Raw genomic sequence first — 16,857 nt, forward strand, 5'->3', positions numbered from 1 at the left:
GGAGAGCAGGTCCCCAAGGGTCCCTGGAAGCCAGTAGAAAAGCCCACCCAAGGAGTGCAGACATGGAATCAGGCTCCACGGGGCCTCTGCACAAACTGAGTTCACTCCCTCCTCTGGGTGTCTGGACTGCTTCAGTAACAGCCAGGGTGGTAGAGAGCAGTAGTTCCCAAATTTGCTACAGCTCGTCAGACATACCTGTGGAGCTTTACAAATATGACAGATTCCCCAGCTCAGTGTGCAGTCTCTCCCAGCAGAGATTCTGATTCATTTCATCTGGATAGGGCCCAGGGATCAGTATTTCTATCAAGCTCCACAGTGATTCCAGCGCAGTTGTCCGTGCACTTGAATTTAGGAAGAGAGAACTAGAGGTCAGGAAACTGGGATTCTAGTTGCAGGTCTGCGGTTCCTCACTATATAACTTGGGACAGGGCATTTATACTCTCTGAGCCCCCATTTTCTCATAGAGAAATAAAGATGTTAAAGTTGATTCCTAAGGTCCCTTCCCAGCCTTACATTCTATGGTATCTACAGTTTTAGTCGGCTTGCCTACAAAACATCCCTTAATGTGCAACCAAAGTTATAAAAGCATCCGAGAACTCTGGTTTGTGAATGAACTCTTGAATTTGTGTCCTCTGTGGTAACTGGCCTTCAGGAGAGTCCCCAGTGATCTTCATTTCTTGGTATGTGTTCTCCTGTGTAGTCCCCTTCCATACTGAATCAAGGCTGGCCTTAGTGACCCACACATTAATAGCAGAAATGATGGTGTGTGACTTCCAAGCCTGGACCATTAAGAACAATGCTGCTTCTGCCTTGGTGTTTTGGACCACTCACTCTGAGGAAAGCCAGATGCCATGCTGGAAGGATGCTAAAACAGCCATATGGACAAACTCTTCTGGAGAGGAAGTGAGGCCTCCACCCTCCAGTCAACATTGGAGTCAGGCCTTCAGACAACTTGCAGCCCTGGTTGATATCTTGACTACAACCTCATGAGAGACCCTGAGCCATAACTGTCCAGCCAGATTATAGCCCCAAATTCCTGTCCCACAGAAAGCAAGAGAGATAATAAGTGATTATTATTGTCTTCAGCCCCTAAATTTTAGAGACATGTTATGCAGCATTAGATAGCTCATAGAGTCTCTTGTCATGTACTTTTGGGCTATGTTTGTGATATCTTGTGACATCTAGAACTTCTGGAGTGGTGACTACTGTACCAGTTTTCTTTTGGTTGTGTGTGTGTTTGTGTGCGCGCTTTTGTGTTTTTTGTACTTTTTTTTTGTTTTTTGTGTTTTTTGCCTCTCGGCTCCAATTCTACCCTCTTTCCTGCTCCACAGTACTAGAGTTTTAAATATTTTTCCTATTCAGCAAACACGATATATTTTTTTGAAGACAAAAGCAAATTTATTTACATATTAAATCATAATGTAAAAGCAAGAATACAAATGCTATCAAAATGTTCACAATGATTTTAGGCTAGGAGGATTAAAAAAACTTGTTTTTTCTGTCTGTTTTATGCTTTCCAGATTGGTTTCTACGAACAAGTATAATCTATTATAAATTTTTAAACAACTTTATTAAACACACCAGATTCCTTATGGACTAGTTCCTGCATTTTTCTCTAATGTAATCTCCAAACGTATTTTCTTATACTCCCTATGTTCAAATAATAACTGATCAACTTAACGTGTATTGAATTTTCAGTGAACACGATATTAAGCTTTGACAGTAGAGGGTGCTGGAGGGACATTGCAGGAGGAAGTTGGCTTCTTTTCCTGGCCCCTTGTCCTGCGTTTTGCTTTCTCTTGGACCTGCTGCTCAGTCTGTCAGCAGTGTGTGTGGAGGGACAACCAGTGGCGCTCTGCCTTAGCTGGGCACCCAGACCGCGAAGACCCTCAGCAAGCTTACAGTCTGGACTCTGTCCCAGTGACCACCTGACTATGGCCCTCACAAGATAGACACCATTCATCCCAGGTCTTGCCAGCGAGCAGGCTTGCTACAGCCCAGCTTTCTCTGGCACCCTCTCACCAGCCTGGACCACCTGCATCCCGGAGAGTGGCTTCCCACAGCCCTCCTGATGTGGACACCGTGCACTCGTGGTTTTGTGCCTTCGTTCAGGCAAGGAGGCTCCCAACATCCTGACTTCCTCTGCACTCCCGGCCCTGCCACCACAGCCCACTGTCCAGGAGGCCTTTCCTACTTGCCCAGGGGTTGTTGGCCAGCTTTGCCTGGGCACCTCAGTGAACTTCTCAGCTACCCAACAAGGTCTGGACCGTAGCCTTGGGAAGGGCCGTGCCCCACCTTATGCGTTTGTCCATCCGTGGACATTCTCCCTCGGCCCAGAATACACTTTAGAGTTCTCTTTATATATTTATGGTTATTCTCCCATTATAATGAATACCCCTTTATGTTAAAATCTCCCTGTTCCTTGGTGGACACAGGAAGCCTACCTAGCATGCTGGCATTTGGCGAACACTGAGGAAGTGGCTCAGGGGGGAGCAGACCCCTCTGGCATTCTGCCCCTACTCTTGCCCTGGGCTGGATATGATACTCATGGCTGATGGGGGCCAGGGCAAACACTAGAACTTGTAACAGAATTGAAGGTCAGTGTTTCCAGGTTGAAAAAATAATAGTTAAAAAAATAGAAAAATTTACTGTGTGTTTGTTGAGAAGGCGTCAGGAGCCAGGGCAGCCAGTCTTTCTGTCTCAGCCTTATTCTGTCAAGACCAATGGATCACTCATCTGTGCTTCGTGGCAGATCAATGTGCTTTGCTTCTACAGGCATTTGGCAGAAGATGGCTACCTACAGTTTCCAAGCCTATCTGTCCTTGGATTGTACAATCAACAGAGATTAACTAGCACTTCTCCTGGGGGCAAAGTGTGATTGGCCCAGTTTGGGTCAGGTGTTCTTTCTTGGTCCAGTCAGCTGAGGCTGAGGTTGCTGGGTCATGTGATAATAAACATGGCTAATGGGCTCTTTCCATTGGTGAATGGAGAATCAATTCTTAGAGAAGGGAATGTGGTCTGGACAGATCTCTTAAAATATGTCTACCACGGATGGCTACAAATCCACTAGTAACAGTAAAGCTGTGGAAGTCACAGACATTTATATTCTTAACTTTCACTGTTTATCTTCTCTTTGCTATGTACTAATGGCATCAGAGACCTAGAAAAGTAGACGGTAGGTGGAGTGAGACAAATCAAAAAGAAAGTAGCTACAAAAGATAAATTACAGATTATCCCATCCATAGATATATTCAATCTTTGAAGAAACCTTTGCATGCCTGATTCCCTTTGAGAAATGAATTTTTTTTTTTTCTTCTTTTTTGGGTTCGCGGGCCTCTCACTGCTGTGGCCTCTCCCGTTGCGGAGCACAGGCTCCAGACGCGCAGGCTCAGCGGCCATGGCTCACGGGCCTAGCCGCTCTGCGGCATGTGGGATCTTCCCGGACCGGGGCACAAACCCACGTCTCCTGCATCGGCAGGCGGACTGTCAACCACCGCACCACCAGGGAAACCCCGAGAAATGAAATTTTAACATGAAGAAGAAAGCAACCTTTTCAGCAATTTCTTTCTATGCATTAAGCAAGGAAAGTCAGGCCTTTTCTCTAACACCCTCCCTCCATTCCTTTTAATGTCCAGCTTTCTTGAAGGAGGCACAGAGAAGCCAGATTTACCTCATGAAGGAATGAGAACCAGGTAGAAAGGTTAATGAGGAGAAAGGTAAAGAGAATTCTAGTGGGATGTGAATTGGCTCAAATTAATGAGACAATTCAAAGCTTGTTGAGAGTCAGTGGGAGCTTGGGAGTGATATAAGGAGGCTTCAGAAACAGAAAAAAGTTTGGAAAAGTTAGTTGCCTGTATGATAGTGCAGTGGCAACAGTCATTGTGTAGGAAGTTTTAAGTGAGTGGCCGAAACCAACCTCTGTAAGTAAAATTCCCCTGAAAAGCACTGAATGTCTTAAGCAAGTTGTTTGCATGTGTTGGGAGTATGTATGTAGAATTTAAATGTTATTAGGGAGACTTCTCTGGTGGCGCAGTGGTTAAGAATCCACTTGCCAATGCAGGGGACACGGGTTCAATCCCTGGTCTGGGAAGATCCCACATGCTGTGGAGCAACCATGCCCGTGCACCACAATTACTGAGCCTGCGTGCCACAACTACTGAAGCCCACGCGCCTAGAGCCTGTGCTCTGCAACAAGAGAAGCCACTGCAATGAGAAGCCCGTGCACCCCAACGAAGAGTAGACCCTGTTCGACGCAACTAGAGAAAGCCCGCGTGCAACAATGGAGACCGAAAACAACCAAAAATAAATAAATTAATTTAAAAATACTATTAAAAAATTTTGTTAGGTACCTAGTTAACAATTCTAGGCAAAAAACCAATTGCTTTAAATAAAAAGCTGTGTCTTGATTAATACCATTAGTGTAGCAGCTGAACTGGGATCTGTGTGGCAAAATGCGAGTCCATTCAAACATACTCGGGGGAATTTCAAAACATTTACTTGGGGTACTAATGACTTCCATTATGACAGAACACATTGCTTAAACCAAAAATGATCAGCCCCTGCATGTAGAAGTGTGAAGGGAGCCTTAATTAATTTACTAATTGTACTTCTTATTTTAAGTGGTACATTGATTTGAGTCTATAGTGGTTAAGTTGCTGTTTTCTCTTACAAAGTGTGGTGTTCCTTGTTGGGGGTTCAGGAAGAGGGTGGCTAGAATATGTACCCAGCCCTAGGCATTGGCAGAAAATATTGCCCCAATACTTGTTGGGTACCTAAGATTCCCTAGAGTTGCTCCAGCAAGTCCTCTGTGTAAAATACAGTGTTGTTACCTGAGAGTACTGAAATCGGCAAGTCTTTAGTGCTCCCCTGGCCCTGATGTATGAATGTACTACTTCAGTGATTATGTGTAAGGCCTGAGTAGAAGGTTATCTCTACCACGTGATATAGAGGAGGGCCTGGGAGGACGCTACGAAGATGGGTATGGTTTGATGGGGAGCAGGGATGAAAAGGAAGACTCAGAACATAAGGGGATGCTACCCATGTGGGAAGCAGTAGGGCAGGAGGGTTGAGTACTGGTTTCATTTCATTAGTGTTCCCATATAGAGTCTCCTCTTCGCTCACTTAGAAGCAAGGAGAAAGGAAAAAGCTGGGTGTTTCTAAGAATCTCTTTAAGTACAGAATGTTAAACCAAATAAATGTTTTACTTACTTCGAATGACAATATATTAAGGCATAGGGTAGATTTTTTCACTATCATAGTGAATAAATAATGGAATCTACTAATGTAAGAGACTGAAATTTACTTCAGTAGGGATCTAAAAAACAGTAGATAACCTGCCTCCTCCTGGGCTGTTCCTTTAGGAACAAACCCTGAGGGAGGAATGTCCAAGTTCTTGAATTGGCCACCAGGGGTCACCAGAAGAATTGAAAGGACTTCTGAGGCAAAGCCATAGTTTCTTGCTCACCAAGAAGAGGGCAGATTTGTGGGACCTGCGTGCCCACCCTTCTGTTGTTAGAAAGACTTCTCACTTAACTATTTATGATTCCTTTGTCCCTTCTTTTATATTTAGAATTTCCTTGTCCCTTCTTTTTGATCATCAGTTCTTGCTACACTACTCTGACCTATATGTCATTAGTAGAGATTTTATTTTCTTTTTAATTAAATATATAAATTTTTATCAATAGGGGATTACTCACCTTTCCGGTCTCAGCTCAAATGTTAGCCCATCACCAGAGGACTTCTTTAAGTGTTCAATCTAACGTCTTTCCATTGCTCTTTCATATCACCAGCTTATTTATTTATTACCTGTCTTCCCACCTTACCAGAAAAGTAATCAGAGCTAACACTTAAGTAGACATGTCAGGAGCTGTTCAATTGCTGGGCGTGTATTAACTCTGAATCTGCACAGCAATCCTGTACGATAGACATTATTATTATTATTTTCAAGCAGAAGACACTGAGACACAGAGACGTTAAGTAACTTGCCCAAGGTCACACAGCTCTAAAATCACATAATTAGAATTCATACCCTGGCAGTCTGGTGCCAAAACCTATGCTCTTAATCATTAAGTATCCTTCCTGTCCATGAGTGGAGCTGGTCTGAATCCCCAGCCCTAGAATAATGCCTGTTCATGTTATATGTTAAATGAATTAATACATTGTTGTAAATTCAGAGTGTCGGACTATTCAGCCAAATGATAATATGTACTGATACGAAGATATTTCCACAACATGTTGTTAAGTGAATACAGCAAATACAGAATATTATGTATAGCCTGATTCTATTTTTGAAAAAAAAAAGTGCTTATGTATATCGCATATGTAACATCTGTAAGATACGTGTATATGTACATGTGGGGAGGTGGGGTATAGAGAAAAATCTGGAAGACTAAATATTTCTATGATCATCTCTAGGGAATAGGATTGGTGGGGCAAGGGGGAATTTTTTTATACCCTCTTTGGAAAAAAATTAAGAATAAGTACTTTCTTTATAATATGAAAAGCTTTAAGTAAAATTTTTCAAAATTTGGACAAAAATAAACACATTCTCTCTCATTTCATATACTCTTGAATTATAGTTTCAAAATAATAAGTACTTTAAAAGTCCTGAATTTTGTAAATCTGTAAATGAAGTAAAGCAGTTGTTTCTTACTTCATTTGATCCTAAGTTTTGCAGTGTGGTTTTGTTCAGGGTGTCTTCATTTACTTTTATTCTTTCCTAAATGGGGGGTAGCGAGTGGGAGAAGGGTTTCATTCTCACAACTGAGAGCTGAATATATCACCCAAGGAATTATCACATAATAACTTTATGCCATTATTATTGACATAATTATTGTTATATGTCATGACATTGTGATGTCACAGCATATTACAGAAGTCCGCAGGCTGTGTTATAACTTAACTTTTTTGCGATGTACACGTGAACCTTTCTTTTCCAGCATCTGACTTTTGCATTTCATTCCAGATATGGGTAGTATTAGTTCACAGGTTCGTTGGCTCATCAGAGTAAGAAGATGTGTGCGTGGAGTTTTCTTTTAAAAAATGAGCTTCTTCAGAGGTTGTTGAGCTCATTCACCTCCTTCAGGAAAGTAAATTTGAGGAGCAGGGTCAGCTGAGGTTGGAGGGGTGTGTGCAGATCTCCTATTATTTAAGCATTCCAAGAATTCAGTGTCCTGTGCTTCAAAGTCGCATAATAAAGATGTTTGGCACTGAGGTGTTAGACTTGACTTTGTAGTGTGGCCTCTCAGGGTCAGCCTATTTTTCTGAGAGCCCGGAGGTCCCATCATTGTGCCAGGTCACAGGAAGGGACATGAAAAGCAGGGGAGGATAGGGTGGAGATCAGAGGGCCCCGGGCACCCAAGAGGGCAAACTCTCTATCACCCTCACAGATTTTTCAGCCCTGCCTGTACATTTAACCACCTGGGAGCTTTTAAAACAGACGGGTGCCTGCCTCACCCCAGACCAGTTGAATTGGAATCTCTGGGATTTGGGCCTAAGCAGTAGTTTTTTTTTTAAAAAAAAAGCTCTCCGAGTTATTTTAATGGGTGTCCAAGGTTGAGAACCACTGGCTAATGGGTAGCTCTCCAGGGCTTCTAGAAGCTCATGTGCACGATAGGAAGAAAGTGGGGGGCTGGAGGTCCACTGGAATGGATGGACTCACAGTATCTCACACGCCCGGGAGGCAGGAACTACTTCCATCTAGATTCCATCCTGTCTCCACCTCTAATACTCTCCTACTGCTGAGTGAATACAAGTGGAAGGTGGTCCTGGGGAGTGATATTGAATAGCAAGATAGCGGATTGGAGGGGAGATAAAAATCACTTGTTCAAACAAAACACACAGTTGGGGCCAGGCAGTCTAGGGCAGAGGTAGTTATATTTATTCAGCACAGTAGAGTTGACAGTATCATTTCATGATACGTTTTCTCATTAGGGTCCTTGGGCAAGCCTGTGAGGTGAGCATTTATTGCCCTTTGATGGACGAGGCAGCAGAGGGCTGGAAGAATCTGAGGCCCAGGATTACGCAGCTATTACGTGGCCAAGTAGAACCAGCACCTGTCTGGCTACCAGTTCCAGGGTCACTCTGCTTCCCTACAGTGGCTTTAAAAGTCCAGCTTTGATGTTAATTTTTTCTCCCTCAACTTATAAGTTCCTGGTTCTCTTGAATTCTTTATAGACATTTGCAACACTTGAGGCAAGAGAACCAACTAGCGAAAAACTGACCAGGGAAGATGTCCAAAGGAGCAAGAATAAACAGCAAACGACCCACTTTTCCTATTCTCTCATTTATAGATGTTTTACATGAAAACTGTCTATAAATTCCTAGTATTTTTCTATTATGTTGAGTTGGCCAAAAAGTTCCTTTGGGTTTTTCCATAAGATGGTACAGAAAAACCCGAACTAACTCTTTTGGCCAACCCAGTAGCAATAGCTAACATCTGTAGAACAGGCACTATATGCCACTCACTGGGTTTTATGAAAATTAATTTATTTAGTCCTCCCAACCACCACATGGCATAGGTACTATCATTGATCCCCATTTTACAGGTGGGGAAACGGAGGTCCACAGGACTTAGGCAACTTGCCTAAAGTCACACAGCTAGTGGCCCAGATTGGAATCCAGTTTGGAACAAGAGCTCACAAGACTTATCCATTACACTGTGCTGACACTTGGAGCTACAACCCTGATCTGAGTTCCCAGTCTGACTCTGGGCTCCAACTTTTTCTACCTGCTTCCTTAGTTATAATAATCATTCGTGCTTAATGTGCTTTTTATCATGCATTAGGTTTTGCTCCAAGGGCTTTACAAATATTATATTATGTCATTTAATTCCTTAACACTGGAGAGTGGATCCCAGGTGGCCCCTCCTAGGCAGGCTTTTCTCCAGCTCACAGCTGTTCTGACCGCTGCCACTCTTTCAGCCCGCTCCCTTGGCCCCTCCCTAAAGCTGCCAAAGGACTCTGTAGATATTTGGTGACTAGATAAGAGAAATCCCTCTGTCCCTGCTGTTTTCATGGTTAGAACCCTGTAGGACCAGCTCTTCCAGGTTCTTGGCTGTGGGTCCCAGATCCCCTCCCCTTGAGTTCGTCTTGCCTTCTGCCCACGGCCTTCTCACATCATCCAGATGGATGAGCCAATCCACTTTGACCTTCTAATGCAACACTGATTTGTCTCTGTGTGACTGGGCTAAGTAAGAGGTTGCAGGATTTCATTCTGGGCTGAAGCAGTAGGATCCTTTCTTGCCAGACCTGACTGACTGCACATCAGATGAGCCATGACATCCAATGAGGACTCACTATCAGGTTCTGCTTTGAGCCTTGTGGAGACCAAGTGGAGCTTCTTTCAGATTGCTCCCAAGGCTTCACGTAGGGCCAGGCAACCTCCATGCTCACTGCTCTCCCACCCAGTTCTTCTCTGTCTTGAGGATTTCTTCCATCTACAGTATCATTCGCTGGCTCTCCTTGTGGCTGGATCCTTCTCAGCTTCTACGTCTCAATTTCACTCTCAGGATCTCACTGAGAACTTCCCTGATCACTGTGTCCAAAGGAAATGCCTCTTTCTTTGCCCTCACTCGCTCTTTTAACATCACCCTTATTTCCTCTCCACACTCTTTAATCCTCGTATTTATTCATTCATTTACTGTCAGTATTTCCAGTGAAATGTCAGCTTGAAGAGGGCAAGGAATTGTCTTTTTCACTCACTGCTCTGCTAGGACCTCCTCCTAGCATGGTGCCGACCCCTGCGAGGTGCTGCGTGAAAGAAGTAAAGACCACTCTGTCATCAGGGGTGACGGTGTTGACCACTACCAGTGGCTCATTTCCAGCATCCCAACCCTGCCAGTGACCTTTCCTTATTTACATCAGCCACATCTCCTAAATAAATCCATACCTTGTTCAGGGTTTTGTTGCTATTGTTTGCATGGACTAGATGACTCAGGGCCTCTCTCTGTTCTTCTCAGTTTCATCATGTTGAATGAAGTTCCTGTTATCTCCGTGGTCACCTTCTCTGTAAATAAAATCAGAAAGGCAATTTGGGCTCTCAGTGAAAGGGGAAAATTGTCACTGAGGAGGATGGATTCTTTGTTGTGCCTCTTTGGGAATATGTTGGTCAAATGGAAGAGTCCCCAGAAAGTTTAAAGAGCTTTAAAAAAATCTAACCGTGCCCTAGGCAGTATGCTGGGTGTTTAGGGGCACACAAAGGCTAAGCTTCTACAATCTGTGGCTTTTATGGCCATTAGTGAGAAAAGACTTAACTGCACAAGATAGATACCGGCATATGAAACAAATACTAAATCAAAACAACAAGAGATGACAGTGGAGAGTGGTCACTGGGGTCTGAGAAGGCTTGATGAGACTTCGATGAGTCAAGGCTGTGAAAGACAGAGGGTTGGGGTAAATTTGCTTGGATGTATTCTGCAGCCTTAGCACTCTATTTAGTCACTGGGTTCTTTGTCCCTTCTAGATAGAGCCGTGGAATGCTCCAGTCGTCCTCTGGCTGCAGGGAGGGCCGGGAGGCTCATCCATGTTTGGACTCTTTGTGGAACACGGACCTTATATTGTCACAAGAAACATGGCCGGTAAGTGCTGCTTGGACTCTGTTTTCCCATGGAGAGTTTTTCATTTGAACCTTATATCTGCTCTAGAAATAACTTAGAGTGAACAGTGAGCCACTAGTAATAGCTTTACAGTTCCAGATTATAAAAACATAACTTTCTGGCAACGTTTGTCCAAGAAGGAGGAGGCACCAGGGTGCGTGTCCTGGCTGGGCTGCTTTCTCCCTTAAAATTTGGGTGAAAGGTTCCAAGCTTTGTTCTGCCAGTCTCCTCCTGACTCAAGCAACCCAGGCTTATGAAAACAGTTGGTATTTATTAGTATTTGGGTAAGCCCTTTTGCGTAGGACAAATGGGTGGAATTATATCCCTAGTTCTTCACATGAACTGAACACTGTACGGTTCAGTCACATGAATGATCGGATATCTTGGAAGCAAGATACTGAGGGCTGGGGCTGGCATGAAGGAAGGAATGGAGAAGGAACCACATCCAGCTCTAACCCAGGTTTACCTCCATCTCATTTTTTTGGTGGGGAGGGGAGACTGTTTACTTTCCCTGGGTCAGAATGTGGAGGGTGAACCAGTTTGTGACTCAGTATATTCATGTACACAATTCTGTTGAAGTTGTGGTTCTCTTCAGCATTGCATGGGAGGAAGCAGATTCTGGAGAATTGGACATTAAGGATGATTCACCCAATTGGGCAGATGGGTTTATTCCATCCCTGGTTGATGGGTGTTTCTGCATGAACCAGTTGCACGGGGTTTTGTTTCCAAAGTTCATCTTAGATGTAGAAACTCTGGTTCTGGGAAAAGTAAAGGAGAGGAGGGGAGAAGAAAAAGGTGCCGGTATCTGTTCCCTACTATGAGAGTATAATGCAACGTCAGAGGTACACCAAGGGTTCGCTCACCTGAAGAGGACAGGTAGGCATGTTGGGCTCCTAACCAGAGCTAGGCATTAGATGGGATGTTTTATTAATGACCCAGTCTAAAACCTCTTCTCTGCTTTACTAGTGCATGCCAGAGACTTTCCTTGGACCACTGTATTTTCCATGCTCTACATTGATAATCCAGTGAGTATCCCCAGGGTCCTGTGAAATGGCAGTGTTGGTCTCTCTTGTCTTTTTTCTTTCATTAAGTACATTTAAGAAATAGAAAAAAATACAGATTTAATTTTTTTCTTTTTAAAATATAATTGTCTATTTAAAGAACACATTTGAAATTTAACTTTTCTAACATGTATCATTACATCCAAGTTTGGGAATTTTACTTGCTGCCTTCTCTCCTTCCCTCATTTCTAATCTTATAAAATGTCCTGATCACTGAATTATACCATCCAGGATAAGGGATTAGTTTCTTTCTCCTGATGATATGGGTTTCGCTATAGCATGGGTTATTATATAGTATGGGAAGTCCTAATCTTTCAAACTGAGTTCTAGATATAAAAAGTCAACACTGACCCCCGTCACTTATCACAGTGAACAGAATGCCTCATCTCAGGGGGAGCAAAAGGTGGAATTCTCCTTGGGAAGTTCTTATGAAATTAAATCCTAGAAACTGCAGTATAGGAAAGTAACTTTAGGGTCAGCTTCTGCAGATTGGGAGTATCTTCTTTGTCCTCTAACTAATTCCTCTAACTTCTTTCATTTCCCAGATGGTTCAAAGATAAAACAGAAAAATAGGGAGAAAAAAGTCCAACATTCTTGCCCTCCCCCATGTTTTGTCAACCATCCTTTTTCCTAGTCTATAATACCATATTTAAATAAAAGTTTAATTAAATGTCCTGTTCTCTTGAGTGTTTGGAGAAAAAACAAAAGCAAAACTATTTACAACTGGTGTGTGTGGAGGGGGTGCATTCCTTATGTATATTATTGATCCAAAATAAGTAGTAGCTTCTTCTATTGATTTACAGCTCAGTTGTCCATGAACTTCTAGGTATAAGGAAATATTAGTTTAAAGCTAATCTTTATTTTAAAGCCCCTTGTCTGCTGAAGGTGAAAGAGCTTAGTGGCCATATTTCCCATAAATAAAGAAATGGGAAAAAATAACTACACACACACACACAACTATCTTTTATCTCCAGCCTAAGTTCCTTCTTAGCAGGCAGAGCAGTGCACCCTCCAGGTTTCAGAGAGGAGACAACTTGGGGTCTTTTGATACTGTAGCAGGAGCCAGGAAAGGTGAATTTCTTGTTCTTAAAGCAACATCTGGCAGGGTCCCCGCTGCAGGATCAGCACAGCTCAGTCACTGACTTCAGGGCAGAGCTTTGCGCTGCTCTTTTGTTTGGGCTTGGAGGAGGGAAGGGGGACCTAGGTGACATGCAGCATCCTCCTGTGAGGACGGCTGAGTGCATGTGGGTGATGGCAAAAATCTGAGGTCAAAGTCATGGCCTTTGGAATAAGATTGATTTCCTTCCCAGGTGGTATCTCTCAGCAGGACATGTGTTTCTCTATGTTTATACCTGCTTATTTATTTCACCTTCAGGTGGGCACAGGCTTCAGTTTTACTGAACATCTCCAGGGATATGCAGTGGATGAGGACGATGTGGCACGAGACTTATACAGGTAAAAGGCCCTGACTCTTTCAGCCTTCTTCAGACCAAACGTTTTTCTATTTCAACAGGAAAATTCTTCCAGTAGTAGAAGTATTATTATTATTATTATTTTTTTTTTTTTTTTTGCGGTACGCGGGCCTCTCACTGTTGTGGCCTCTCCCGTTGCGGAGCACAGGCTCAGCGGCCATGGCTCACGGGCCCAGCCGCTCCGCAGCATGTGGGATCTTCCCGGACCGGGGCACGAACCCGTGTCCCTTGCATCGGCAGGCGGACTCTCAACCACTGAGCCACCAGGGAAGCCCTAGAAGTATTATTGATTGGTCTTCATAGTCCATTTCCTGAAGATCTTTTAAGAATACTTCTATGTGAGGTGTGTGTGTGCACGCACACGCACACGGCCTATTTTCCACTTTATTACATTATCATTGATAAGTATGAAAGTAGAGAAAGTAGCAAGAAGAACTGACATCTTAAGGCATAATTTTAATTTTGTAAACATAGCTTTTGAAAAACAATGGAAACAGAGCAGAATTGTTCAACCAAAGATGATTTTCCAACCTTTCACCTAGATGCCTAAGAGGTTTCTGCTTGCTTTCCAACATTATATTGAACTCCGCTCTTGCCAGGAAACAACATCTTGGATGTTTTGTTTGTTTTCTTTCCCAGGATTCCTCCTTTTGTGGCCTTCACAAAATGCAGTTTTTTACTCTTGTGTTTCTCCTTCATGCCTTTTCCAGGCTGAAAGCTCAGCTTGTTAGCAAGTCTCTTACTTTTCCCTTCATATTACAAAATTATTCTTTTACTAAAAAAGAAATTAAGAAAAATGTGACGTTGTAAGCCTGATCAAACAGTATACGTATAATGTCTTCCTTTCTTTTTCTTACATTCATTATAGCTATTTTTTAGTACTTGTTTTTAAAGTAAGTGACCTTTCTTATTCGGTCACATTTTTTTTTTCAGTCTGTAAATTATTACTAGAGACCAAGTCCTGGATTCTTTCAGATCACTAGGGCACCCCTTTACGCATTGTAATAATTTACTAAAAGAATCCTAGTGGCCAGGAAGAGTTAACTAGCTCCTTTACCCTGCCCCCCACTTTTACCAAACACTCATTCTGCTAATTACTTGGTGAGCAAACCCAACCAATCCCCAAAGTGAAAGTGAATCTAATAGGAGTCAGAGTTTTTTGATCTCTGACAAAAGCTTTCCGTTTTATTCTTCTTTCTCCCCAAGGCCAATGGCTGGGAGGGGTGGGAGTGGGGGAGAGGAAGGAAGAACTTCCGGCGTCTCTCCCAGAGATTTTTCTCTCTTCTCTGCTGCCCCAGAAAATGATATGGTTGTTGTCTGTCTTGCACACTTTCATCTGCCACATGTCCCATTATTTTAACACTTGCATTCAGTTTCTAGGCGGGCTGGATAGGACGCACACTTCTGCTTCCAGATACAATGAATGGGTCCTGGGGGCAGATTAGCCAGATCCTGACAGGGGTCTCTTGCCTGCCCGCAGCTCAGGCACCTCCTTTTTCCCCGCCACAGACATAATCCTGCCGGCTGTCTTTTACAAGTTTACTCAAGCGCCATGTCTTTCTCATTTAGCACTGACTGTGAGCTCTCATTTTTCAGATTGGAAACCTACTTCTCCCCCATACCCTCCTCCTACTCCAACCCTCTTTTGGCTTAAATCCAAACAACCTCAGTTGTTTAACTAGCAAACACCCTGAGGGCGGAGGGTCTGTATTAAAGAAATGCATCAGACCCTCTAAGCCCCAGCCTTGCACCCTTGCCCTTCCTTTTCTGGCTCTCTTGCCCCTCCCCCAGAGATGGTCACAGCTTCCAGTTGACCCTCTGAGTGGATATTTACTGCTGACATGTGGTTCATCTCCTCTTGCAAGACATGTAAAGAGAACCTATTTCAAAGCATCCATTGTTTATAGCTGTTTTAGTTCTTTTTGCTTCAGGCTCTTAGAACTGGAAAGTAGTTAATCAAGAGTAGTGCAGAAAACTGATTTCAGCTGTTTCCTTTATGGTTTGCACTATTTGTTTCCCTTTGTGACTAGAGTCTTCTCTCCAGCTGTCCAGATGGGTGTTTGGAATAAGAAGGTCGCTTTGAAACCTATAAATTGTCTACTATTGGTTTAAAGAGTAGAACATTCTTTTTCTCCCTTTGAAAACCATCTTTCTTTTTTTCTGAAAATCCAATTCCTTTTCACTATTATTAGTGCACGGCTGTAAGGAGACTCCTAAAGACATTTGACATTCACATTTAGGCTGCTTTTCTTTGTGTTTGGAAGTGAAACTTTTTCACTAACAAGATGTTTAAATTTTTTTTTTTTTTCTATTTGGAATGTGTTTAGGACCACAATGCCTCTCTGGTTTAGAAAAATATATAAATTTCCTAAAGAATAATAAATTTTCTAACTGGAGTAGACCAGCTGGTGCCACTCTCCCTCTACCACTTTTTTTTTTTTTTTTTTTTTTGTGGTACGCGGGCCTCTCACTGTTGTGGCCTCTCCCGTTGCAGAGCACAGCCTCCGGACGCGCAGGCTCAGCAGCTGTGGCTCATGGGCCCAGCCACTCCACGGCATGTACCACTATTTTTTGATTGCCTACTATGTGCCCGACATGGTTCTTGGTGCTGCTGATACAGTAGTACGCAAGCTCCCCAGTCCCCACTCTCCCAGTGTGCCTGAAGTTGTCTTCTTAGCAGCCAGACGGAAATGCTGCTATTCTATTCCACGTATTGGTTTGCATGGGAGATAGTATGTATTGCTAAACAAAGCTTCATGGCAGTATGACTATGAAACAGTTTCCTATATTTAATTAGAACAATACTGCGTGCTGGGTGCAGGCAGAGATCATGGCCTGGCCATACTAGAAGTGGAATGAATGAATGCAGAGGATGGCTCCTGATCTGATGCAACAGAACGAAACCACCGAGATTCTTGTTGCTGTGCTGCTTTCAGCCTGTCAGCAACAAAAGCTATACCTTGTTTGGCTTTTGTTGGTACGGAGCTTCTGCTGAGATTATTTTAACCTCAGTTCTCCTGGATGTCTTGTACTTACTATGACCCTGACTCCACTAGAGCTGACCAAAGTCCAAGGTTGTCTTTGGATCTCTAATGCGTTATCATTTACGTCTATCTTCTCTGCCCTGAACCCATCTTCCCTTTTAAAAAAATTATCTGAGTATTTTCTCCTACTCATTCACCCTTGCAATCTGTGTTTCATCCTATTGTCCTTTAATGTACCTTTCTGCCACCAGGTAGCCGTTGACTAAAATTTGACTCAAATTGACAAGGCCTTGGCACAATGCCAGCAAGGTCGTCAAATGGAAACACCTGGAAGAGGCATGCCTTGTGTGCCATGTGGCGCTTGTGCCTGAGTAAATGCATGGAGTGCACGGCACACACATGTGCATGTATTATGCCTTATGTATTTTGGCATTTCTACTTCTAAAATTTGCAATTTTATGTGAGCATTATTCTAGATATTATTTTGAAACAACCCTTCACCACATAATGGTATAGTCCTTGATGAAAACACAGTTCAATGAGCAAATGATATATGTACGTGCAACTTACTAAATTTATCTATTTTATTCTTCGTTCCCATTTTAGAAAGACCTACTAAGGCCTTGCTATGATTAGCCAAATTTTTGTTCATATCCTACTGTGAAATTAAATCTCTGTGATAGCTTCCTCAAGTGGGACCTTGCCTTGGAAACTTCAGCTAGATAATCCTGCTTTTTCAGGCTGGA

General features: G+C 43.0%; 1 protein-coding gene across 1 annotated transcript in view; it reads left to right on the forward strand.

Annotated features, from left to right (window-relative positions):
• Nucleotides 1-16,857, forward strand: part of CPVL (carboxypeptidase vitellogenic like) — a 113,291-nt gene that overhangs the window by 27,469 nt on the left and 68,965 nt on the right. The window contains exons 4-6 of the mRNA XM_027102309.1: nucleotides 10,462-10,576; nucleotides 11,561-11,619; nucleotides 13,031-13,110. Of these exons, the coding sequence (XP_026958110.1) occupies nucleotides 10,462-10,576; nucleotides 11,561-11,619; nucleotides 13,031-13,110 (254 nt within the window). The remainder of the gene's footprint in view (nucleotides 1-10,461; nucleotides 10,577-11,560; nucleotides 11,620-13,030; nucleotides 13,111-16,857) is intronic.

This window comes from Aethalodelphis obliquidens, unplaced genomic scaffold (assembly GCF_003676395.1).
Source record: "Aethalodelphis obliquidens isolate GAN/ISIS:26980383/991018 unplaced genomic scaffold, ASM367639v1 scaffold5, whole genome shotgun sequence".
NCBI classification, from domain to species: domain Eukaryota; kingdom Metazoa; phylum Chordata; class Mammalia; order Artiodactyla; family Delphinidae; genus Aethalodelphis; species Aethalodelphis obliquidens.